We start from the raw sequence: 25,343 nt of genomic DNA, 5'->3' as shown, positions 1-25,343 counted from the left end.
TCTCCTGCAAAAACAACTTAAAATTACTTTATTTTTAAAGAATATTAGCACAATATTTACAAAATAATTTTATACTTCATAAATAAAAACAGTTTCTTGGGTAAAGACTATAGATCTATAGATATTTAAAACGTCTATATATTTATATATCACACATATGTACACACACAAATGAAAGCATACAGTTATGAACAACTTTGGTTTAAATTACTGGTGGGAAAGGGCTGGCTAGGTGTACCAATGACTTTTTGAACTCTCACTTTTAAATTCCCACCTACAAGAAATCCAGCCCTTAATGCAACAGGATGGTGGGTTTCTCCCATTTCTGGGGCCACGATTCTGCAGCACATAGCCAGCCACTGAGCTCCTCAGGTTTTGACAATTCCTAGGAACAGCTCCGCCTGATCCCACGGTGACACAGCGGGGTTCTGCTGCAGTTTGCTTTAGAGAAATGAACATAAAGCTATTATACATAATTGTTTTTATAAGGCAGAATACCTCAACAGAATTCCAGTTAATTTGGTTTTTTATTCCTCTGCTGCTAAGACTTTCAACCTGACAGAGGGAATCACTAGTTATAAATAGGGAGCACTGCACAATAGTAAATTAGAAAAATTTTTATATTGAATTGTAATGGAGAACCATGTCCCATCTTTAGTTCGGTATCACTGAGATTATGGAAAAACCTGCACCAAAAGATTCATCTGTAAGAGCACAAACCTTACGTGAATACTCCCACTGGCAAAGTAGGACAGTAAACGAGAGCCATACATGTTTCTCCCACATTTTATCGCATGGGTGACCCTCTTCCCTGTGTTCAGTTCCACTGATCCCAGTGAGGGCTGGCCCATACCTTGCTTTAAATGGCTCAATCCTGCAGCCTTGGCAAGAGGGACGATTATGACAGCACCTACTGTAAAATACGACACCTCAATTTTGCTTTGTTAAATTCTTAATGCGACTCGGAGTTCGACGTGCAGAGACCCAAATCCCTGCAACACGCACCCACAAAATGGATATGAACCTTGGTTTGTAACATTCAATTCTGAGAACTGCCAAATTACTCAGGATCTTTAAAAACATGGATTTTATTACGTGACTGTTTGGCAACAGCTTTCCAAACCAAGTTTTAAATTGTTAGAAGGAGAAAACCATGTGTGCCTTTGAAATACAGTACCTTAGTACAAACAGGAAACAGTGTCAAGATTTCTACAAAGCATACGCAAAGTCCAAGAGCAGCCAGCTATATTGGAACAACTCTCAAAATAGCTGTAAAACATAGCAGAATCTCATGGAATGTGCAAGTCCTAGTAAACTGATTTTTAACCATATCATTAGATATATATACAGAAACTGAGCTTCTTCACTCCTCATCACTCATCAGCTCTTCCTACTTTTTATTCTATATATTTGTGATGTAATGGCAGCAACACAAACCTGGGCCAGAAATTATATAGCTTTTTTCCATTCAAGAAAACAAGGTTTTAAACTGTCAAAAATATACTAAATAGGAAACTTCTATTTTTTATGAAGCATCCGCGACTTTCACAAATTCACTGAGTTAAGAAAGCCTGCAATTGCTTCCAATTCCACACACTGCACAACATGAACACACACAAGAACCACATTCAGCATTAAGATTACCAGCTCCTGTGCTCTGTAATTCCAGTGCTGAATTAGGCTCCAACAGCTAAGCAGTTTCCCATCAAAGAGTACAGAGGAGGCACGGAGAGCCCTCTCACTGGACAAAAATATCAGCCACCAGAGCACACATGACTACTGTCCACAGAGAGCAATACTAACATCTCCTGGAATTAGAACTTTGTTAATAATTTCAAGAGAGCTGGGAATAAACTTTGTACTTATGCAACTTTGTGACTAACTTTGTATTTCTTTAATAAAAATTTGCTGAATGTCAGAAAAGATGTATTTGTACAATCTCTACTTCCTGCTTGTATCATACACATAAACCATACTTTGTCCATGCACACAAATAAAGAAAACAATAGTCTAAATGGTATTGCAATTTCTGGGCTCAGCAGGCCCATTATCAAAGCAGTGACTAATGATAGTTTTTGAAAATAATACCACTAAGGATTACTGCAGGGAGACTCTGTACTGGGCAAACAGTGCTTTTTATAGTCTCACCCTCAACCATCCCATATACACCATAACAAAAGAAAATAAAGATCACATGTGGGCAAACACACATGTTCCTTGCTACAGCTGCTGTGACTATAAAATTATGTCATTTATATCAAAAGCACTTTTGCCACACATGCAAAACAACTAGAGTCCTGAATTTCTTCTCGATGAGTAGTGCATCTTCAAGGCCACGGTGTATCAACAATGGTGTACTTTTTATATACGCATCACTTAGCTCTGCGGTTCTGGGAATTTAAAAAGAAAGAAAAAGAAATATTGTTTGGGAAGAACAGCAATGCTATGCAAGTCACAGCTTACAGTTTTATTTTTTTTTTTAATTTCACAATTGAAAGCACATTTAGCATTCAAATAGTGGGAAAAGATGTTACTAACAGCAAGTGATGTTTCAGCCTCTCCACAAAAGAAAGGTGGACACTGTCTTGGAGCTTTCACTCATGAATTTGAATAAGCTGAAATGGCTCACAGGCTCAGCTGCCTGACCCACCCTGTCCATATATTCTAATGCTAGTTTACTTTCACATGCTATTTTGTAAGCTGGTCAGCTTCAGCATCTGATTCATCCCTGCTTCAGTCTGTGTGTGAATCTTCCATGGAAGGTTAACATAGAAGCAGGTAAAGCTCAATAGGTTACTGCCTCCAGTGTGTGAGTCAGAGCATTTGCCTTCCATCTGTAAAACCTTCTGTCACTGGTTAGGAGCCATCTTTCAGAGCAGAAACAACAGACAGACTTGTACCTCTACCCTAAAATTAAATAGGTAGTTGACAATTTCTGTGCTTTTGGAAACTCCACCTCAGCACTAGAGGGTAGGTTTTCATAACGTAAATGAAACCCAAGAAAAAACAGTCAACTTATTTAAAATTGATCTCCAATCAAAATTCTGCCTTGTTCTTCAGAAGGCTGAGGCAACTGCAGAGAGCCCATCCTGATCTTCCTTCTGGTCTGCTCTGAATGCAATGGACTGGCAAATATCTACTTGTTTCCTGGTCTCAACTCTGTCAAGAATAAGCAGTAGCCAGTCCTGGAGCAGGCCCTGCCTTCCACTCCATCCAGCTGAGATTACACTAACTGGTATACATTTACCAATGTGTTTATGAGGCACCAATGCACTTGTCCTTTGTACTGTAGAAGCGTAATCCTATTGGTTTAGAAAATAATTATATGGGATATTTAGATGAACCAAATGTAGTAGTCTTAAGTAACACAAATTGAACAGCACATGGTATTTGTAAGGAAACCTGTTTTTAAAACTCATACACCTGTTTTCAATTACAGCTAGCTAGTACCTCATTTATTTGCTTGTTGTCAATTCATGCTTCCTAGAAATGGCATGATATGCAAGTATTTCAAGTGAGCCAACAGCTTTGGAGTGAGTTTACTCTTCCTTCCAAGTATCAAAATGTTGTAATTGAATACAGGAATACTAGGCTAAGGGTCTAGTGATAACTCATGACAAGCTTGCTCAGTATTCAGGGAGAAACTTAAGTAACAACAGCATCAACAAGTGCTTTTTTTTTATCCTATTCCCATGAAAAGTACAGCTGCTGAACAGAAAAGACTCTATAGTACTGTTTTCATTTTCAAACCTTATCATCTAGCCTAAAATTTAAGCTCTTCAATGAGAGCAATCTGAAAAGTAATAAACTGAGTGAAATCTGACTGGAATACAATCTAACAAAACCCAGAGAATTCAAGTAACACCTAAAGAGGGGGAGAGGGAGAGAAAGTTAATTTTAAACCACTTTCCTGTGGTGATCCATTGAGGATCACCAATTAAAATGCAGAGAGAAAGCTTAGTCATAACAACAACAACAAAACAAACAAAAACGCCAACAAAAAAAAAAATCAAAAACAAGAAACAACCAAAAACCCAAAACCACACCCAAATAAAACAACCCACCACCATTCCATGCATCTTAAATATTCCACGAGCAAAAAGGAAACATAAAGCTATTTGACTTTCCACATTTGATCACAAACACACTACTGCACTATTGAGTCAGTCTCTCACTGACTCATCCTCTCCACTGTTTAGGAATACACATTCATCCCCTATGTTTGATATAGGATACATGTATTCTTTCTTTACAATTAAACACAATTTGAGTAAGAACAGCACCCGCCCTGAAACCTGTCCTCCAAGTTTCATTGAAATAGCACTGGGCTACTCTAAACATCAAAACCCTCAAATGCTGAGCCATTAAAACAAGCATGTGTTAGACTTACCATCATTCTAACATCACTCCTTTTGCATCTTTAAAAGTCAAGGAGATGGATTAGTAATGAGTGAAAGAGAAATAAATGCTTTACAGGTTAGTATTCATGTTAGTTCTAAAATTCAGGTTAGAACTTGCTACTACTCAGCATGCCAATAGGTGAACATAATAGCAAAAAAAATTCAATGTCATCCCTTTTTCACTGTAAATTTCCCTCACCTTAAGTGCTATCAGTCTCTCAACACCATGAGAGTTGCCCCAACCCAAGGAAATACAGAAATGATAGAGTGGTAAGGATAGATTTTGCTGTGATCATTAAGTATTTCACCCAAATAAATCTTTATGAATTAACATCAGTTTTCAATATGAGTCCCTTAAAAGCTGGACATTTTGCAAAGCAAAGAGGGTGGACATAGTATAGTGAGATACTAGATTTGTCCTAAAACAGCCAAACAGTGCCTCTGGCTAGCAAGCATGGTGGCATAAAACAGAGTCTGGAGCTGCAGGCAACCTTTTATTGAGAAATCAAGCTCTCACTGACTCACAGAGCCACATAAGTTGCCACACTGATCTGCCATCTTAGAGTTGTGGTAGTGGCAACTAGAACTATCTTTATCCATAATTAATCCCTTAATGAGAAGATAAACCTTGAATATCACCTACCATTTAGTGGTTCTTCTACAGCTTTCTGCAAAACATTTAAAAATATATATATGTATAAAAAGCCTTCATGTTTACTTCTGGCTGGCCACAGTTAAATTACTCTAATTGACATATACAGTAAGTAGTGATTCTATAAAAATGAAGAAAGCTTAATGTTAATCAAATTAATGACTAAAGCTTTGGAAAAAAGATTATCAGTCAATAGCTGCATTCTCCAAGTAGTTTTCCCTTACTGTAAAGTTTACCCAGATGAGATACCCCTAGGTGGCAGCGGAAGCCATGCAGATATTACTTTTAAGCTCTAAAACCTAACTGATATTTTCTGTCATTTGATCAATGGTTAGTAACAAAGCAGCACAACTAAAAAAGAAAAGAAAATTAGTAGCCAAGCAAATCAAGTGGAATCTCCTCAGAAAGAAATACATGACAGCTGTGCATTTAGTCTGGTAGACAATCATCAGAAACAACACATGCAACCTACAGAAATGCTAAAAAAAAAAAAATCAGTACTTGGTTAAGATGGCAGATTTCAAAAACACATCTTTTTGCCCTCTGACTCAGGAAAATTTCAATAATAATTTTTTAAGCATGCCCCAGTGTGAAAATGATGCCCTTCACCAATATTAAGTTTTCCACAGTCATTAGATGACACAGAATCAAAGTGTATTCTTAAAACTACTTCAAACCTATTTACTGCCTCAAAGCACAGCAATATAGGCCGAAGAGCCCTTGATGGAAACAAGCAGCATGTTAACACACTCCAGTTTCCACCAGGAATTTCCCTAGCAGCCCTAAGTTCATAAACACAAATTATATCACTTGAATTCCTCTGTAACCAGCCCTCACCTATCTGCAGCTGCAAAGAATATATTTGTACTAGCTGAGGTTTCCAATGACATCTAAGTTTTAAAAACTTCTTTTGATTTCATTTCTGTCCCAAATTCAGAGAGTAACATGATGTTCATTCCTGTGCTGCTGTGGCTATTTATTTCTCAATTCTTTGCTGCCATGGAAGACCACCTTGTGGGGAGAGCAGCTCATAAAGAGAACAGAGTTCCCATCAAAGGATGCTATTTTGCATGCTTTTATTTACAAGCAAAACTAAGTTAAGGAAAAAAACCCCATCCTCCTCTTGCCCTGTTTACTTCCCTTCTACAAGTAAGCACAAGGATGTTAGATAAAGGCAAGATTTCATTTTGAATGAAGCATACTTTCAATTCACTTCTCAGCTCATTTTTATAACATCTCTTAGCCTCTTTCTTCCATTTTTTAAAGCTCTGTGCACTTATATTCCTTCCATAAAGACTAATCCTCTGAAATACTACTTCTTACAATGAAAATGAATAAGCAAAAGGAAATAATAAAAAAAAAAACCCTAAAAATCTCTTGTCCTAACTGCAGTCAGCTCTCACTGTTAGAAACCATCTTCCTTCAACAGCTGGGTCTCAGGCTTTAGACTGGAGACCTGAAAATGTGTCTCAAATGATGGCTGGCATCCAGGAGGTGGGCTGAGTTAGTATTTGCCAGATCCCCCTGCTGCAAGGAAGTTTCACTGGTGTTCTACAGCTGCACCTCTTTCCTTGCTTCTGGAAAACACCAGAAATCAGGCAGTTCACATTCATGGATCACTCAAAAGCACTGTGTAAGTCTGTGAAAATTACTGTTTAGGAAATTATTATTCTACAATTCAAAACTAACAACTGAAAAACTTTCTTTAAAAAAAAACAAAGTATTTTTCAATTTGTTCTGTGTTACCTAAAGACAGGCACTTTCTTTTCAGAAGGTCTCATCAAATTATGGGGCATTTAAGGAAAATCAGAAAAAAGTTCAAGGTTATGCCATCTGTATAGCCAGGAACTGAAGAGAATATCAAAGAGTTCTGGTCTACAAGACCACAGGAAAAAACCTTTTAAGCCTTTCTTACAAGCCATCTGGATGTTTTACACTCACATTAACGAAAAAGCTTTTTAATAAGGTGAGCAAAATGGCTTTTAAATATTCAGTTAGAAGAGTGCACTGTAAAAGAACATCAAACTTCCACCACCTTTCAGTGACAGCAATGGAAACTCCATCTGGGCACAACAGTCAGAGTAAGCCTATGTCAGGGTGGCAATTACAGTACCACAGACACACTCAGTAGGGACAATGGAGACCACCAACTCACTCAACATTAGACATCCGTTACACAGCCAGAACTGTTGCTTGCTACCAACCTGGTCTGAATTCGAACTAGTGAAGAAAGGTTCAGTATCTCACTACAATCCCCTGAGCCATCTAGTCACCCCAAATTTATTAATTTTAAGCTTACCCCCGGACGAGGATGATCTTTCATTCTGGAACCTAAAATAATTACAAAAAAGTGACCAAGCAGATGAATAAATGTTACAATTAACCAAATAAAAACACAGAACCATTGAATTGTTAAGGCTGAAGAAGATCTCTCAGAACATCAAGCTCAAGCAACCAGCAAGCCCAACCCAAGCAACATCACCACCACTAACCCATGTCTCCCAAGGGGCTAAACATCACTTCCAGTGACTGTGATTTCACCATGTCCTGGGCAGCCTGTTTCAATCTTTGACCACCCTTTCAGAGAAAAAAATTTTCCTAATATCCAATCTAAATCTTCCCCAGCACAACTTGAGGCCATTTCCTCTCATCTTGTCACTTGTTACCTTGGAAAAGGTATTGTCTACTGATAAAACTTGCAACAGAGTTGTAACACACAGAATTGCAGCTTCCTTGTCCAAAGGTAATTAATTCTATGATCTGGAAATCTTAGAGCCTCTAAGCACACTTCTGTTTAGGAAACAGAATAATCTTATCACATACAGCAACTGAATGGCTCCATTCATGCACTCAGCTCCAAAGGTGAATTAGGTTACTCACTATTCATTGTGCTTATTTTGGCATGCTAGAATCTACCCCAACAGTCACATCTGACTTCTTCAGCCAGCAAAATCAAACCAGAAATGCAACATTTATGCAGACCATGAACACATAGCATTGAATACTATACAAGTTTATCAAAGTAAACCAAAGTCAATAAAACAAATTTATTGCTGTTATTAAAAGGCTTGATTCACATCTGCCATATTTTTGACTCATCTTCATTTAACTTGGATATCAAATATTAGGCACTCTGCCTTAACTTCTCTACTGGAAATTCTCCCTGTCTCAGGGTCTATTTCTGGCCATGCCCACACATGGTGTGCACACATCAACCTGGGAGCCTGCACGGTTCAGCGCAGACTTGTGACTGCACTCACTGCAAACACTTCAGCAACCTGAGCCTGGAAACAACATATCCTCAGCTGCACAGTTCTCTGTCCACAGAGGGGGGACAACCAACAAGAGCCTGTGCATAGCTTGAAACCAAAGCCACTCTGACCCAAGCTGCAGAGTCCATGCAATGTTATGCTGTGGGGTGCCAGCATTCCAATCACACAGCATTGCTGGGTTTGCTTATTTAGCACATCTTTAAATCTCTCATCTTTTGAGATCTGATTAACAGATCAGTTTCTGAAACAATGCCTTGCTATTATTTTCTCCTGGGTTTTAAAATTAAGCAAGAGGGAAACCAGGGTTCACTAAAATGAAAGGTATGCCTTCAAATTGCTCTTCTTTTAACCTACCTCTAACTAGTGCGAATCAGTGGGCAGATTTTTGCTTCTTTAAATCCATGTTTTGATAAGGTTTTGTCACCACCATCCCACAACCCACTCCACAGAATCCTTTACACCCTTTTGCTCTCTTCATTCTAAGATCCAGCTGGCCAACTGTGTAAATGCAGAACTGAAACAGCAACATCCCTCCTACAACTGAAACACTCTTACTTAAGAAACCTGGCTGTGTTGATCTTGAAACAGTTTATGATGATAAACTGTGGGTTTCTTAACTCAAGATTCCCCACACACTTTATGAAACAAAGCCAACACATACAGACAACTTCTCAGCAATTTTTATAACTATGTAACTGTGAAATCACTCCTTGTGCTCAGATAAATTATGTCCACTTAAAAGGAAAATAATGCAGAATATTAGGTGCTACTTACCCATAATTAAAATGTAAGCCAGACTAAGCAAACTTGCAATAGCCATAATAGCTGAGCCAGCAATCAGAACAGACCCATGTAATGGAGGACAGGCTGGGAAAAAACACAATAAAAGAACTGTGTCAATTGACACAAAAAAAGCACAAACACTTATTTTCAGATATAACTGCTTAGTAAAATAAATAAACCTGATACAGACAGGCATGTTTAATTTCACTTTCAAAGCTATCCCAGAACTACTCCTGCATATTTCTTTTTTGTATGCATTCTTTAATGATACAGAGGCATTTACTGATTCATCCTGCTTAGCTGATACATCTTCAATCCCAACTGTTTTGGCCTATAATTGTATTACATGACGGAATACAATACTGTTGTTACAACAATCTGTCAGCTCAACCCAGGATGAGCTGATTCTTCTGACAGTTCAGGGCCACTGAGCTGAACTCCCTAGAGATACAGGTAACACTACAATGTATTTATTGGAGAAGAGCACCCTGAAAAAAACTAGGGACACTTCACATTTACCAGCATTATAAAACATCCTCAAAAAAAAATCCTTGTATTAATGCTTTACCAGAAATCTCTCATCAGTTTATTTTACTATTATAACTTACAGAACTTACAAATACTTCTGTAAATACTAAACAAAAAAGCATAAAATTTAAATCACAACTCCACTGAAAGGGCTGTCATTTCACCCAGACTGAACAAATCTTTAGAAACCATTTCAAGGAGAAATAGGTCTTAAATCCCCAAACCAATGACTAAAATGAAGAGTATCTGCACAAAACAATAAATCAGGAACATAAAGTGCCTACGAGGAACACGAATATGCATTCTCCTACTAAATATATTGCCAAGGACAACTGGTCCTAAACTGACGCTTTTCTCTGCTGGGGGGGTCTCTGGTGGCACAGGGGAAGGCAGGGAGGCAACAAAGGGAGGCCAGAGGCAGGGAGAGAGACATCACCGTGAGTGGTGGTTAGCTGGTGTTCCCTCACCACAGGGACAGTAACTCTTTCAGTGATGAAACACAGTGTCAGCCACAACCACACTTACAACAGCCCGAGAACAAATCCAGATTTACTGTTTCTACATTTACCTTCTTCATGTGTTTTAATGGTATTCATTGAAATATTAATGGACTCAGTTTAGCAAGGAATGTCTGATTTAATCACTTAACATGTGAAAATTATTATTATTTAATTTCTAAATACCCTAGGCCCCAGTAAGAATAACAATAGTCACCCAAAATCAACACTAACATGCAAAATTAAAACAATTAACTTTTTTTTTAAAGCAGATGCTCACAGAATGCAGTCATGAAACTGATGTATGTAATACTTCCTTTAGGCTATTCTTCTTTCATCACATATAAGTATTCGCACAGTAGTCCTAAACTACATTTACAGAAGTTACTAGTTAACATTACATGTAGTAAAGCCATTTTCACAAAGTTTAAGTGTTAGAAATAAACAAACATCAGGTGTAGACAAGAGTAAAAGGCACACTTTCACAGAAGACTTAAGTGCTTACCTGAGACACACAGTGCAAAACCAACTATAGCAATTATAAATCCAAGAAGTTTTAAACCTATCAGAGCCAATGTTGCCTGCAGCAGACTGTCAAAAACTGGGGAAAAAAGAAATGAAATTATAAAATTTAACTACAGAGATGTAAAATACAAGTAATTGCATAAAGGTAGAAATCAGATTCTCCTAAATTCTAAGCTCAGCCAACCAGCATGTTAACAAATCTACAAGTCACTGCAAGTCAAGGCTCCTGTATGTATACATAGACAAACAATTTTATTTATATATATATATATATATATAAAATAACATTATAAACAAACTACAATTAGAAAAAATGGAACCCACATTCTCAGAGCCAATTATCCAACCCACTCCCTAAACCCAGGAAAGGTGAGCAGAAATCACTGATGTGCCACCCTAAATTCACTGTTCAAGCAGGCAACTCCTACATCTTCTGTGAAGCAACTCAGCCCAACAAACACAGGCTAAACATTTTGTTTCAAGATACTGTATATGTGATGAACCCAGCGTGCTATTGTAGCACCTGTTTATAAAAATTAGAATATTTTGTAGATTATGGAAGTAGCTCAGTTTGTTTCAATCCATGTGTTAGTGAGTAAAGAAATACTCACCAATTCCAAACATGACGTACTGAAGGGGTACCAAAATCACAGCAGGGATTACAAGGAGGCCAAGACCAGCCTGATTCTCTACAGTATAGCCATCTGCAAACATTTATGTGGGAATCAGTAAAACCAAAATTGTTAACTGGATAAATGCATAAAGCAACAAACATAAATCACTGGCATCACCAAATTTCCCACTGAATGAACCACAAATCACTCTCTAGATCCTAATATTCACCCAAGGCAGTAGGACAGAAATTATACATAAATTTTGAGTCAGTATCTTCCTACGATCACTTGAGGGCCTGACAACCCCAATGCTGTTTCTGCTGTAGTCTGTATATTCTTTTTATTTAAATGGAAATTAATAGGTGGTACTAACTTACATACTATAGAATTGAAGACATTCTTTTCTGCTCCTATTCTCTTAAATTGAGAGCAATTTTAATCACTTACCTTGCATAAAAAGAGCAGCACCTACACCAACTAAAATTGCAAAGATGACAAGTGCTACAATAGTGCACACTTTCCTCTGAGATTCAATTTCATACTTTAAGCCTTAAAGAGACAGAGAGGAAAACAATCAGACACACGGATTCTCTCACTGAAATACACAGATTTATGACTTGGACTGTCCCTAAGGAAAGAAACTCAAACTCCTAAAATTTACAACTATATCCACTCCCAAGATTTAATTTGTTTTTATTAATTGATATGGTTAATATGGCTTACTCAGAAAAATGACACCTGGCATCAGAGTTCTAGTCAAATTCTTACTTTCTCCTTTCATGCAGTTCAGCTGATATGTTATCAGAATAAGTCTGGAACATGGTACAGGTTAATTCAGGTAGATGCACTGCTGATATTTAAATGTTACAGTAAATTTGTTACTCAGGTGGATGTCAAGAGAGGGATTAGAAATTCCAGATTTCATTCTCTTCTTTATGACACTGTGTGAGCTCAGACACATCACATCACCTCTGTCCCCAAAGGAACTTAAATCCTAAAAGTCAGTCCTGTAAACGAAAGTCACAAAAATCCACCTCAAACAACCAATACAACACCTCCCAATGCACAAAACCAAGAAAACAAACATTTACAAATAGTACACAGAAGAATCATGCCCAATTTAAAAACCTAATTAAAGGCATAAAGTATCATTGGTGGATTCCCAGGTTACCTAAAAGAGTAAAATTAAAAGGAAAAAAAAAATGCACCAACACAAAAAATCCCAACAAGCAATAAGTGCACCCATATTTATGAAGCTAGAGATAGGACACCTCATTTCCCCACAGAAGCCAAGAATTTTCAATGAATTGCTCAAGTGCAAGAACATCCAAGCAAGCTAAAATTACTCTTATAAAATGACGGTGCCTCTCCATGAAATTATTATTTTCCTAAAAATGCTGTAAGTTCTGCTATGAAAGCAGGGCAATGACAGGCTCTGAACAGATCAGAGTTCCTATACCATTATAAAATACGAAAATCAGGAATATAACAATACAGAGATAAAATAATTTTTTAAAGTACGTATTAGTTTTCACAAAAAAGTAATACAGGAAGTTATACATAGATAGCTGAATATGTATGTGATTATTACAAATCACCCTGAGTGCACTTACTTTCCATTTCTTACTGACTTGGTTCTTAGCTGAAATGTTTCTTTTTTTTCATTTGTTTACTTTTTAGAGGTCTAAAAATTGAAAAAGGCTAAAAAACTTCGAAGACTGAGGTAACAAATTGCACCATCTGAAAGACCAGGACATAAAGCACACTCTGCATGGCACAGATGTTGGACAATAGTGTATAAACATTTACGGATGTCTGTCACTGGAAAATTGATGTATCGCCTCTAAAAACATTTAACAAAAGCACCGATGTCAGTGTTAAATTATAACTAAGCCAGTGCTAAAAGACTAATGAAAAGATTTACATTAAGAAGAGAGCACACCATCCTTCTATCATATTGATTTTATGGCCATATAATGAAACATTTTTGAATTATTCAATAATGTCATGGTGAATCAACTGTGAAGAAAAGCTCCACACATACCACGCCTCTGTGTATTATCTGGATCAATTTCCACACATCTTTCAGATGTGAGTATCACCTTTCATTTTACATGGGTGTCTTTATGCATGGAAGTGATTTCAGGACAATCAGCAACTGCAAAGAATTAAAGAGCAAATACTTACCAATAAAAGTTAACTGAGCTGCACATAAAATAACAAGGAAGCACACCAATGATATGATGACAGCCTTCTCCATTAGAAGGAACCATGATCCTAGTGAATAAACAAAGAAAAATAGTAAGAAGAGAACAAAAACTGAGCCTATTTGCTTTGCATTTATCATTCCTCTTAGGCTATGCTGTAGATTGCCCAATACTATACTCCAGCCATCCCAGTATTTTCCAAACTGGAACTATTAACTTCCACTGGAGCAGAGAATATGCCAGTGCTAAATTTGTGGCACAAGCTACTGAACTTGTGGAACAACAAAAAATCTCTGTAAATCAGAAAAAACCCCCAGTATTTAGGGTAAGCAGAGAAGATATGAAAGGTCCAATCTGATGCCTCCTCAGCCATTCTATCCTACCTTCAATGGCAGTAACTCCAAAAGAAATCTGGATGTGTGGTAAGGAATACAGGAGCTAGCCAAATGAGAGGAAAACAATTTGAAGTCCTCCCCACATCATCCATCTACATTTTTTCCCCCTGCATTTTGGATGCCATAGGCTGTTCAGTCAGTCATGCTTTAAGACCCTGTAAGCCACCTTCCAACATAAAATTCTGAAAATATCTCCACTGAACTAGAAAATGCAGTTAATTCTTGCATCTCTGCTCATGTATTTATTTAGGCTCACTCAGTGGAACCCAAAGTCTCCATTTCTTACATTATACTTTCCACCATTCCTCTGCCTGCACATTTCCTTCCAAAGAAATTTCTAATCTTTACTAAGATGCATTTGTTGCATTGTTCTCCATACATAAAAGTGGTATCTGTTGCTCCAGAAACATGTAATTATGCAGCAATACCTCACAATTTTAAATGCCAATTAAATACCCTGAGGGCAGCTTCAAAGTTCACAAATTTCCCTCTTTCCCTCCCCTCCTCCCACAAGAGGCCACAGAAGTAGATATAGCACATACAACAGAAATACAAGGCAAACATTAAGCTGAAGGCAAGAAAATGGAGAAATTGCTTCTAACTTATAACTCACTGTCCTGCTTTGAAAAGGAAGTGAGTTTTTTTGGAGTTTGGTGGTCAAACCAATGGGTGCTCAGATTTGAATACTGGCACCTGGTGTGGCCACTGAGGACATGAATACACCTCTGAGAACACGGGGGTTAAACGCAGAGAACTCCCAGGAAAACTCTCTCTTGGTTCTGGTGGGTGAAAAAGGTCAGAGGTCCCCTGGGGGACCAGCTGGGCGTTGGCAAGGGGAGCGGAAGCCATGCAGCCGGGTGAGGTAGGCTGGGCCTTGGGCACACAAGTGAGGTGAACGCCTCTGGAAGGGCGGAGCAGCACAGAGAGAGCACGAGCGAGCGAGAGAGACAGAGCGCTTGGGCCATTTGATATCACATGCTGGCAGCGTGGCCTGCAGAAAAGGAGGGGGGGGTAGGGGTGAATTTGGGGGGTACAGGTGTCCCTAAAGTGAGAGACTGCGCTTTTTTTGAAACTGGGCAAAGCATCCTTAAAAGGAGAACCCTAGAAGCAGCTCTGGTCCATGCACAGTGGTGAGAGCACTGGGCATGGAAGGAAGATGTCACGATGACAAATGATCTCCGGGTTGTGCCACGTGTGACATGGAAACACAAGAGGTCTCAACTGTGTTTCCAGGGGAAGCCTATGGTACAAGAGGGACTCCTCACTCAATGATGAACTGAGAATTGATTATCTGAAGGATAGTGATGGATTGAGAGTTGGTGATCTGAGGGGTGGTTACTGAATTGAGAAGCCAAGGTTTTGTCCTACTGTGGTGTATTGGAAGTTTGGTGGGGGAAGGAGGAATGTTTTTGGAAGGTTTTCATTCTGACCTCTGTGTGTGTTTCTTTTTACATATAGCTGTAGGTTAGTAAAGTTTCTTTTCTTTATTTCTAAGCTGGAGCCTGCTGTGCTCTATTTCTGACCACATCTCACAGTAGACACCAGGGAGATATATATTCATGGGGGCACTGGCATCGTGCTAGCATCAAACCATGACACGCACCAAACAAGGTTGATTCACTGAATTGTTTGATGCAAGGCTTTTTGCTTTATCCGCAATATTGAAAAAGCAACTGATATTGAACAGTAACTTGTAATGCACAGTGGCTGCTCCCTAGATAAGCCAAATCCCAGTGATGCTGTTTGATGCAACTGCAAATAATTAAATAACTGCAAGCAGAGACTCTGAGAGCCACTTCACTTCCTCTGCAGCACTTCCAGCTGACATCATCCAGCGTAAAGAGAAAGCAACCAAGAAACTGGGGCTTCAGCATGCAACACAGAATCATGTGTGGTCCTTGAGTCTGAAAGAATTTCCTGCACAGAAGAGTTTGCAATACTGCAGACACATGCAACATGCAATGAAGAGGCTGAAATGAAAATGCTGAAAGCATTTTCCTGGAAATACACTTCCCTTACTCTAGTGCTTCATAGTAATCAACTGAACTCCTGGCATAAAGCAGTGCTTTGAGAGCCAATATAGGGCAGCCTGTTCCAAGCTAAGAAGAGAGACTTCCAGACTGGGGAAAGAAGAGTGAAGAGAAGAGTAAAGGGAAAGAAAACAGGGGGAAAAGCCAAGGAAGAAATGAAATGAGACGGACGATGAAATAAGAGAAGCAAAAAAGCAGCAAGAAAAAAGATGAAAGATGATGAAGAGAGGAAAATGAAATAGTGAATGAAAACTTGACAGTCACTCTCCTGATCAGGAAAGTGTGTCTGCGCACAAAGACGAGGGCACTTGCACAGAAATCTTGCTCACACTCTTACTGCCTAGGTGAATCCAGGGATTCTTTAAGAGAGATGGAACAGCTGCCTCTTGTATGACTATCTTTGTTGAAGCACCAATTGGAACATGCTAGTAGTGACAGCATGAATTCATTGCTCAGAAATGATGCAGTGAAGACTGGTACAGGATTTCCATTATCCACTAACCCTTTTCAAAATTCAGTCACTAAAACTTTCTTTGATTAGCTTATTGTCTCAAGAGTTTCTCTAGAACACTGAGGAGGAGCAAGCAACAAAAAGTTGTGCAGAAGAACTGAGAGAGAGAGCAAGCGACGGTTTTCCTTCACCCTCAAACCTAAGTTTTATGTTTTCTAGCATATACTTTCAAACCTAATGCAACCTCAAGAGTTTTTCACTAACCACATTTCTCCGATGTTTCGTCGTCGCAACTGTCAACTAGAAAATGAAATTAGAAAAATTATATCAGTTTCCTGCTCTGATGTCTTTATACCGATTTCTTAATTATAAACACAAAGAAAATAAAACTTGCAAATGGGACTTGATTCTCCTACATTCTCAAGCCTTGCTTCCTCTTCTGGAGAGTAACACTGAATTGCATAAACAGTCAAAAAAGTCTGAGTAAGCTGTAAGAGAATGAAGGAAACAGAAGCCACATGTACCTCTTTCCTGTTTTTGCAGCATTCTAAGAAAAGAATGATATTCTAGCATCTTCCCTTTCAGTGACTGTGCCCTTCTCAATTTCAGGATCACGTTTGCTATGCAGGGTATATGGTTAACTCAACAACTAGATCCAAATGAGAATTACACAAATGCCTGCAGGAGGACACAACATCTGCTTGAGCTTCACCAATATTTTATTGTGAAGTGCGAAAACTAATAGCAAAACCAAAAAAAAAAATTCTGGAGTGTGTGGGTAAGGCTCCGTGTGCTACATATATGGAACACATTCAGTGCTTCTGAGCAGCTCTCCAGAGGCAAGTCTCTGTGCAAAACAGATGAACAGGGCACACCTATGTCCAGTGAAACTGTCACATCTGCACAGCACTGGACAGATGACACAAGTACAGCAGAACCCATTATCCAACAGCTGAGGTGCTGGAGAACGTGGGCTGGGACTGACAAGATAAAGTAAAACAGCTCTCTAGATGAGAAATTCATTTAGTGAATCTCATTCATTTCAACATCACTTTCAACACCATCTTTTGAAGACGACATTTAATGCTAGAAAACTGCAGCAAGTTGTCATCTAGCAGTAGCATTTTCAACCTCGCTAGAAAACCGCCAACTTTCAGACTGAGTTTTAGAGCTCTTAAAAGAGAATTTCTATTAGTTCTACCTGTAGTTTTCCAGCAGAGTTAAAGGTTGCAAGATGCAATTCTTCCAAGAAAAGATCTCTGCAGACACTGTGATGGATGTATACATTCCAGTATTATGAAACTGATCAGAAATATGTCACACAATAACATTAGACTGCTGAATATATCAACATCTACATAATCAAAAATATGTGGTAAAACATAGATTTTCCTATATAGGACCTAAATCATGCTCAGACATTATTACAGAATGAAAAAATGTGTTCAGATCTTTCCCATGGAAGCACACCCCTCTAACTTAAACCTAAATAAGCCATATTAGCTTACAAGTTAGAAGGCCTGGGTGCTACATATTTTACATTTCACTTTAAAGGATCACATTGCCATGTTCATTATTTTCTCTTTCCCTTAAGATTTTGTTTGTTTTCCCCTTCCAATAGGTTCTGAAACAATAGCAGGCAACTCACCTGAGCTGTTTACAAGTTGCATTCTTATTTTTCCTTCTCTGTTTGATTCTGTTACTTTACAGCTGTAATTTCCAACAACTGCTTGTCGACTGTCAATCGCCAGCGAGGCCACACCCTTGATTAATTCCGATGGGGATAGAAGTCTTGCAGACGAAAATGAGGGATGACGATTAATGTTCTTGGTTCCTCCATGATAAGAAAAAATTATAACTCCTTGACTTGTCCATGTAACAAACATGAATTTTTCACTGTTCTGGATTAGATTAGTCGCATAACAAGGCAAAACTACGGTTCTATTACAGTCATTTTTTTCTATAATACTCGTCCCAGAAAGTGTCAACTGGGCAGAACCTACAAAAAAAATGAAAATGGACACATTCAGAATTATTTCTTAATACTCAAAAACAAAGAAATAATTATAAGTGAATTGGGAAAACAAAACAAACTCTCCCGTGAAACCACAAAAAGAGAATCATGCTTCAAGGGATCAACAGAAGATGAATAAAAAGACATTATAATAATTCTACTTACTACACAATTCTAATTCTACACAAACTCAAGCCATTCTCACCATAATTTAATATATAGATATGATAACCCATCATCCACTTGAAAAAAAAAAATTGGGTTGCCATTTATTTACTCGGACACTTCTATTTCACAAGGGGAAATTCTGTCTGGTTTCTGCAAAACCTACAGATAACATTAACCATAGACTGTGCCACTGATGTTCAGTTTTTTGCTGCTGATCACACAATACAAACTGAGGTCCAGCCATCAGCTCCACCCAAGCTCCCTTTACAGCTCATTAAGGACACAGGGAAGAAAGTCTCATTATTACACTTCTGAGAAAAGGCAGGCAGGGCAGCTTAGGCAAGAAAGCTTTGTCACTTGTTCCCTCTCATCTCTGAAGGTGGAGCCAAATGCCCACAGGTTTAGATCACTTCTTGCGAATTCTCTTTTCCTTTCCAGTGAAGAACGTGCACACACAATACCAGATATGAAATAAGATTACTACTTAGCATTTCACTGCATACACAACAAAATAGAAAATGGAGAATTTGTAAAAATCACCAACCTGTAGTACAAATCACCATGACTAATGTCTCTAACAATCACATTCAATGCAGGTGAGGAAAAATAAACACCTCAAAGGATTACGTTACCATTGCTGGGTTTTCCCATCTCTCTCCCACATGGCACCACAGTTCTAAAACAGTACTACTGACTGACAACTGTTTCAAGACGGACCTCAGCCCTATGCCAAGACTTAATCAGAAATGAAGATTTATTCACTAGCTCTTAAGAATATAAAAAATTGTAACAGCACTATATAAATTACACCAGAAACCAGAAAAAACGGGTTAATTAAACTAGCTTGGATGTACGCTATGAGGGCTTTGAATATTTTATTTTCTCTATTTTTCCTTGTTTGTATGAAATCATAACAAAGTTTAATCGCTTTTTTCATAGTAATTGCTCCCCAAAGTCCCAGAGCCATTAATAATTCAAAATGCTTTACTACATCCATCTGATAAAACCAAATATGGAAAAGGATATGAAAATCCCCTAATACTGTAAGCACTGAGACTTACAAACTGGAATAGCTCCAGAAACTTCAGGGAAACTACCTATATTCACATGTATAAAACCAACTCAGAATGATGATATGTATTTAACAACTAAACTTAATAAGGGCAAGGGGAGAAAGAAAAAAAAAAGGGAAAGGGAAAAAAAAAGTTATGTCACTATTTGCAGTAGCTCTTTAATTTTCTTCCCCTCAAGAGTCTCAGATCACATTTAAAAAGAAATCCACTCCTGTTTTAAATATTGCTTTAATATTCTAACACTATTTCCTGGATTACTACTGAATAACAAAAGCTTAAAATAAACTGGCTCTGTATGTATTATGCATGACGGCGTTTCGCAATGAGGAAGAAGTATTCTCTGGTTTACTCATTGTGTTGCATTTTTAAACTAATAAAAGTAACAAAAGCAGGACAAAAGAGTCATCCACAAACCTCAACCTATGTCCTAATAAACATCAAACATATACAATTAAAACCTTCAATGGTTCTTTGTGAAATAAATTTCACATCTGTTTCACACTAAATCACGATAAAAACTGCTGGAATTTTTCCTCTTTTTCAGAGCCAGCACATTCACATTTTCGCGGGCTCAGTCCTCTGCGACCCGGCAGCTTTGACGGAAGAGGTTGTGTGGCTGCCCTCCCACTGAAGGGAGCCCCTTCAGCAGCGCAGCCTTCAGGAAGCCCCACTTCCTGCAGATGGTTCTTCCACTACCGACTTCCCAACGATTCTGGTGCTAAGAGGAAGCCAAGAGAAGCCTCTCCCACCAGTTACCAAATCCTGCAGGCAATGGATTACTGGGTGGGCTCTTCGCCTCCAACTTTCTCGTAGGTTATCATCTTACAGGCGTCACATGAAGGTGGCAATTTTAGAGCCTTACACTACGCAGCGTGGGGGCTTCTGAGGAACTCGCAGTTGCGAGGCTGCCACAGAAAGGCTCTGCACATGCAGAGCAAATTCAGAACTGCTGCACACAGTTGGCAGAGCTGGTTAAGTGTGGTCACTGCACCTGATGGGAGCCGGCCCCTCTCACCTCCTCATGCAAACCACGCTGGGGCACTCGACATTTAAGTCAGTCTACGGCTAACTCCGGAACCCAGACTGGGATTTCGACATGAGGTTTAAACACGCAAGTTTCGATGTGCCGCTTACTGACAGAACAACACTACAGCACCTGCACCTCGCTGAAATCTTTTTAGCTCTGTCCCTCCCACTGAGTTTCTTCTCAAGGCAGAGAAATAAGAATTTAAGACTCTGCAATGTCAACTGCACTTCGATGGAACACAAACCTATTAAAGATCAAGAAACGCCGCTAACCCCAGACCCTGTGCAGCGAGGGACCAGCGCGGCACTTCAGGAAAGCACAGGGAGTTGAGCTGCCCTAATGCACAGGGAGGTGAGGAGCAAAGCTCTGGGCACGCTGTCTCTCCTCTCCTCTCCCCCGCAACTTCTGAGGGGAGCAGCCCACCGCCGGCCCCGGGGACAATGCGGGAAGCCGCGGGGGCTGGATAACAGCGTGTGTTGCGTGTGTGTGTGTGTGTGTGTGTCCCCGCTCCTTCCCAAAGGATGGCGATCTACCACTGCGGAGCCGCGGTCCCACACGCGCCGGCTGCCAGCAGGAACAGCCGAGAGTTCCGGGCTGGAGCGCCGCGAGTCCCCTCACCGAGCGGCGGGAGGACGGGCGGCGGCCGCTCCGCCCCGCTGGCCCCGAGACCGGCCTCCGTCCGCCGCCACCAGACCCTCCCCTTCCCGCGGTTCATGGGGCGGCTTAGCGTCCCCTCGCACCCGCCTCGCACTCCGGGAGCCTCGCCGGAGACACCGCCGCGGTACACGCGCCGGGACCGCACGCGATGCGATGCATCTCGGGGCGATCGCTGCGGCCGCAGTCGGAGAAATAGGGACAACGAGACAAGGGGAGAGAAAGGCAGGAGAGCGGGCGCGGCGGGCACTCACCTGCGCGCAGGGCACCGAGCAGCACGGAGGCGGCCAGCAGCCACATGGCGGAGCGGCGGCAGTGGCGCGGCCCGGAGCAGCGGCGGCTCGAGCGGCGCCGCAGCGAGCGAGCGAGCGGCGGAGGAGGGGAGGCGGAGCCGGAGCGCTCCCACCGCTGATTGCGCGGGGGGGCGGGGCCCCTTCACGGAGAGCCTCGCTCCCCCCCCCCACCCCGTAGTCCGCAGCAGCCCGCGGGAGTTGAGCTGCGATAGGACTTGTTTTTAGTGGCGTTTCGTGTCTTTTTGAAGTGATTAGCAGGACATATATCCCATGCTCGCCTAGGCTCCGGAGCCGCGGTGTTGTGGATCGGTTTCCCCTCAGGCACAGCGTGGCGTTCGGGGCCGCGTAAAATGGCTGCCAGGGGAAGATGCCGGCTCCAATGAAAGGGGAAGCATTGACAGGGTGACTCCTCCACAGCTTTGTTGATTACGAAACATCTTGATTTTTTTGAAGGGCAAAATCCCCGTTGGGGTGGGCAGGGCCGCGGCCCGGCGGGGGCGGGAGGGGACGGAGGGAGCGCTTTCGTTTGCCCCGTCCCTTCCCGTTAGTCAGCTGACGCCGGGGGCTGAGGGCGTCCTCCTTATCGCTAAAAGCCTGGGCAAGACCAGCTTTGCCAGGGGTACATTTGCTCCTGCTTTTAGTCATATGCATTAAGTGCAAGTGAAACACAAAATGTTCAGAAACACTGAAGAACTTGGATCAGTTGTTGCACTTAATTTAAAAGCGAGGATAAATGCTCCTTTTTCCTATGTTTGCAATAATACATACATTTGACAATTTCAGCAAGTGTTTCAACGAGATTTTTTTTTCCAGGAGTAGCTCTTCTTAGAACTTTTAATGTGGAGTTACCTTCAAATTTTGAATCTATGCATACTTTGTTCTCAAACATATGTGTTGGTGAGGCATTAAAGAAAAGACTGTTAAATATATTTGGGGAACATACCTGTATGTACATTTATAGATATGTTTATATTTGCAATGTTGTTACAAGTCCCAAAGTTCAGCAGAGGATGAAAGCCAGGGCAGAATCAAAATTCTGTGAGAAATTGAGTTTCCATAGGTTTTATGTCTCACACAGATTTACTGCATTTACTGCATGGGGTTTTGCAACATTTATATTGGCTTTATATTGGATGGGTCTACCCCACAAACACTCCCCTGCTTCCTGAGTCTCTATTCTCTTAAATTCTCCCCAGCGAATTAATCACTCCCAAAGTGATTAATGGGTACTGATGCCTTGGCTGCCGCGTTTGTTTCCTCCAGATATTCATAAAGCACTCAGACATCCTCCAGCATTCAAGTTTAGTAAAAAGCCTTGAGCTGTGGGAGCCATCTGACTCGAGAAATGATGGAGGGGGCTGGCACAAAGCTGCTGATCCTGCTCCTGCCAGACTGACTCAGATGATGTTCTCTGGAGGCCAGAAGAGACGAGCTGGAGCAGAGGGTAGCAGGGAAGACATGTCTGCGTCAGCCACAGCTCATATCTGTATCTGCCCTGCGTGCCAGCACGTTGATAGCCACAGGCACCGAGGTCCCCTTTGTGGGGAGCTGCGCAGCATTTTCTGTAAGAAAACCAGGGATGCTCTCCTGCTGCAAAGAGAAGGCTACAGCTGCAGCACGTACTTTTTTCCCTGTTGCTAAGGTAACACATATCACACCCACACTGGCCTAGAAGCAAAACAGCGCACATGGGAAATTTCGGAGGGCCAGGAGCCTTGTGTGGGAGAGCACTGCTGTCTCAGGTGCTGCTGCCTCCTGTACTACCAAGCCAAGTCTCACAAATCCCTCAAAGATAACTCTTTGCACGCAGTTTCCCTGATGGTGTTGGAGATTCCTGTGCCATCCAGCTAAGTGTGCACCTGAAATACTTTGTCTTGTAATGCTCTGCCTTCTGCTGCCGAGAAATGTCTGCAATGCCTCTGCTTGCTGATGGTTTTGGGCAGCAGGACTGTGCAGAACAAGACAGTTCGGATGCCCACTGAAACAAAGGTTGGGCAGCTCTGCTTTCTGTTTTGAACCAGGAACACAGAGCAACCCCTGCTGTAATACCAGAGCTGCATGCTTTTAACCACTTCCTAACATCACTCTTGTTTTGCCCAGCAGTACATGGTGTAGAAGCTCACAGAGAAACACATCTCAGCAGCTGTGAAAAGCACAATTGCTGTTGCAACACTGTGTTTAAATCCAAGTGCTCCAAAAGTGAGAGGTCATATATTTTGAAAACTGTCTGAGTCTCTCATTCATGACTTTCAAGGCACACTTCTGGTCTTTAAATCAGGCAACTTGTTTTATTACCCTCAGTAGGCATGGATCTGTCATTTTATACTATTTTACAGCTCTTTGGAATGCCACTGATCACTCTCTGGGGTCAGCAAGCTGTGACAGGCACGAGTCACATACAAAAGTCAGTGTACAGGAGGCAGTGGCTGCTGTGGCTGGCAGGAAGCTGCTGAAAAGTGACATAAAAGCCTGAGTGCCTAAAGCAGAGGGTGTCAGTAGCTGTGATTTGTCAAATCGACTGTGAGGGCTGTCTCCCTTGGCAAGAAATGCAGTGGCCAGGCCTCCATCTGTGTTCCCGGACTCACTCACCACAGGTACCCTACCCTCACACAGAAACCACCCACACCCAGAGCTCACAAGGCAGCAACGTGATGGGTAATGCCTTGTTCTCCCTCAGGCTCCACAAAGGATTCACAGAGCGGCCTTTTATCCCTTTTCTTTCTGATCTGGAAACCTAAGCGTGCTGAGGTTAAATGAACTGACTAAGGTTGCATAATTAGCCAGTGGCAGAGCTGAGAATAGACACCATCTCCATTTTTTCAGGCCTAACATCTAAGTCTCAGGCCCTTCTTCGGGGCACAGGCAGGCTAGCAAAACTGTATATCACAGCTGTATAGAAGATGACATTTTTAGAGCAGGCTCAACTCTGAGCTTACTATGATTCTGAAAAAACAAACAAATAAACAAACAAACCAAAACCAAACCCAACAAAAACACAGGAAAAAATGTTTTTACGAGTGCCCTTGCCTGGATAAGAAGGTAAAAATGGAATTCAAGTGACATTTATAAATATTAATGGACTTCTAAGCACTAGCACATTAAATAAGTTCCCAAGGGCCAAAGCCTGAATTAACTTTGAGTAATACTTGCTGAAGACTTAGGCAAAAATAAAGCAATGCTGTGAAGAAATGTTAACATTTCACAGATGTTTGGTAGGGATAAAATGCAGTCATTTGTCCTCCATTTAAAAACAAACTGTTTTAGGGAAACAGTGCTTCTTTCATGCTCCCAACCCTCCCCTTCTTCGCTTACTGTCTTTCTACTCTTGTTGTGTATTTGAATGCATTTTTTTGCAATTTCCTTTCTTCAGCTGCTGCTGTAGCTGCTGGGATTCATCAGGCAAGGCAACTCAGTGACATTAGTGACATAGTGGGGGATGTGGGAGACAAGAAATCCTGTTCACTCTTGCTCAACAGAAAGCACTCTGGGAAAGGTTCAGCTAACAGCGAGATAAGGGGGGCAAAACTCCAGCCTGTGAAACTCTCCTGCCATGAGGGCTTCTGAAAGCACATTTGTGTTCCAGGTCACTGAACTCCTGCTGCAGGCTGCAGCTGAGACAGCCGAGCAGACAACCTGGGGGTTACCTGCAGCTGTCCTCCACTTACATAAGACCTGGAGAACTGGATCAGGTTATTGACAAGCCAAGAAGAATTACATGTCATGGTAGCTAGGCAGTGAAGATGGTGATCTGCTTTCATCT

At 40.8% G+C, this 25,343-nt stretch overlaps 1 protein-coding gene across 7 annotated transcripts; it reads right to left on the bottom strand.

The window, feature by feature from the left end:
* Positions 1-22,038, bottom strand: CD47 (CD47 molecule). 7 transcript variants are annotated; one of them, XR_010441898.1, is made up of 12 exons: positions 21,545-22,038; positions 18,003-18,353; positions 16,619-16,654; positions 13,459-13,548; positions 11,719-11,820; positions 11,269-11,361; positions 10,638-10,733; positions 9,099-9,191; positions 7,352-7,383; positions 5,044-5,173; positions 4,391-4,418; positions 1-2,390 (listed from the first exon to the last, which is right to left on the bottom strand). XR_010441898.1 is itself a non-coding variant. In XM_064724850.1 (12 exons), the coding sequence occupies exons 1-11, from the start codon at positions 21,588-21,590 to the stop codon at positions 4,393-4,395; spliced, it is 990 nt and encodes a 329-aa protein (XP_064580920.1). In that variant the 5' UTR covers positions 21,591-22,037; the 3' UTR covers positions 1-2,390; positions 4,391-4,392. The 7 variants fall into 7 exon arrangements, 4 of the variants coding, with proteins under 4 accessions (XP_064580920.1, XP_064580944.1, XP_064580936.1 ...); XM_064724850.1 differs by having other exon boundaries at positions 5,044-5,068; positions 21,545-22,037; XR_010441897.1 differs by having other exon boundaries at positions 4,391-5,173.
* Positions 22,039-25,343: the final 3,305 nt, after the last annotated feature.

Source organism: Zonotrichia leucophrys, chromosome 1 (assembly GCF_028769735.1).
Source record: "Zonotrichia leucophrys gambelii isolate GWCS_2022_RI chromosome 1, RI_Zleu_2.0, whole genome shotgun sequence".
NCBI classification, from domain to species: Eukaryota; Metazoa; Chordata; class Aves; order Passeriformes; family Passerellidae; genus Zonotrichia; species Zonotrichia leucophrys.
The sequence above is the reverse complement of the archived record's forward strand: the minus strand, read 5'-3'. Positions and strand labels throughout refer to the sequence as shown.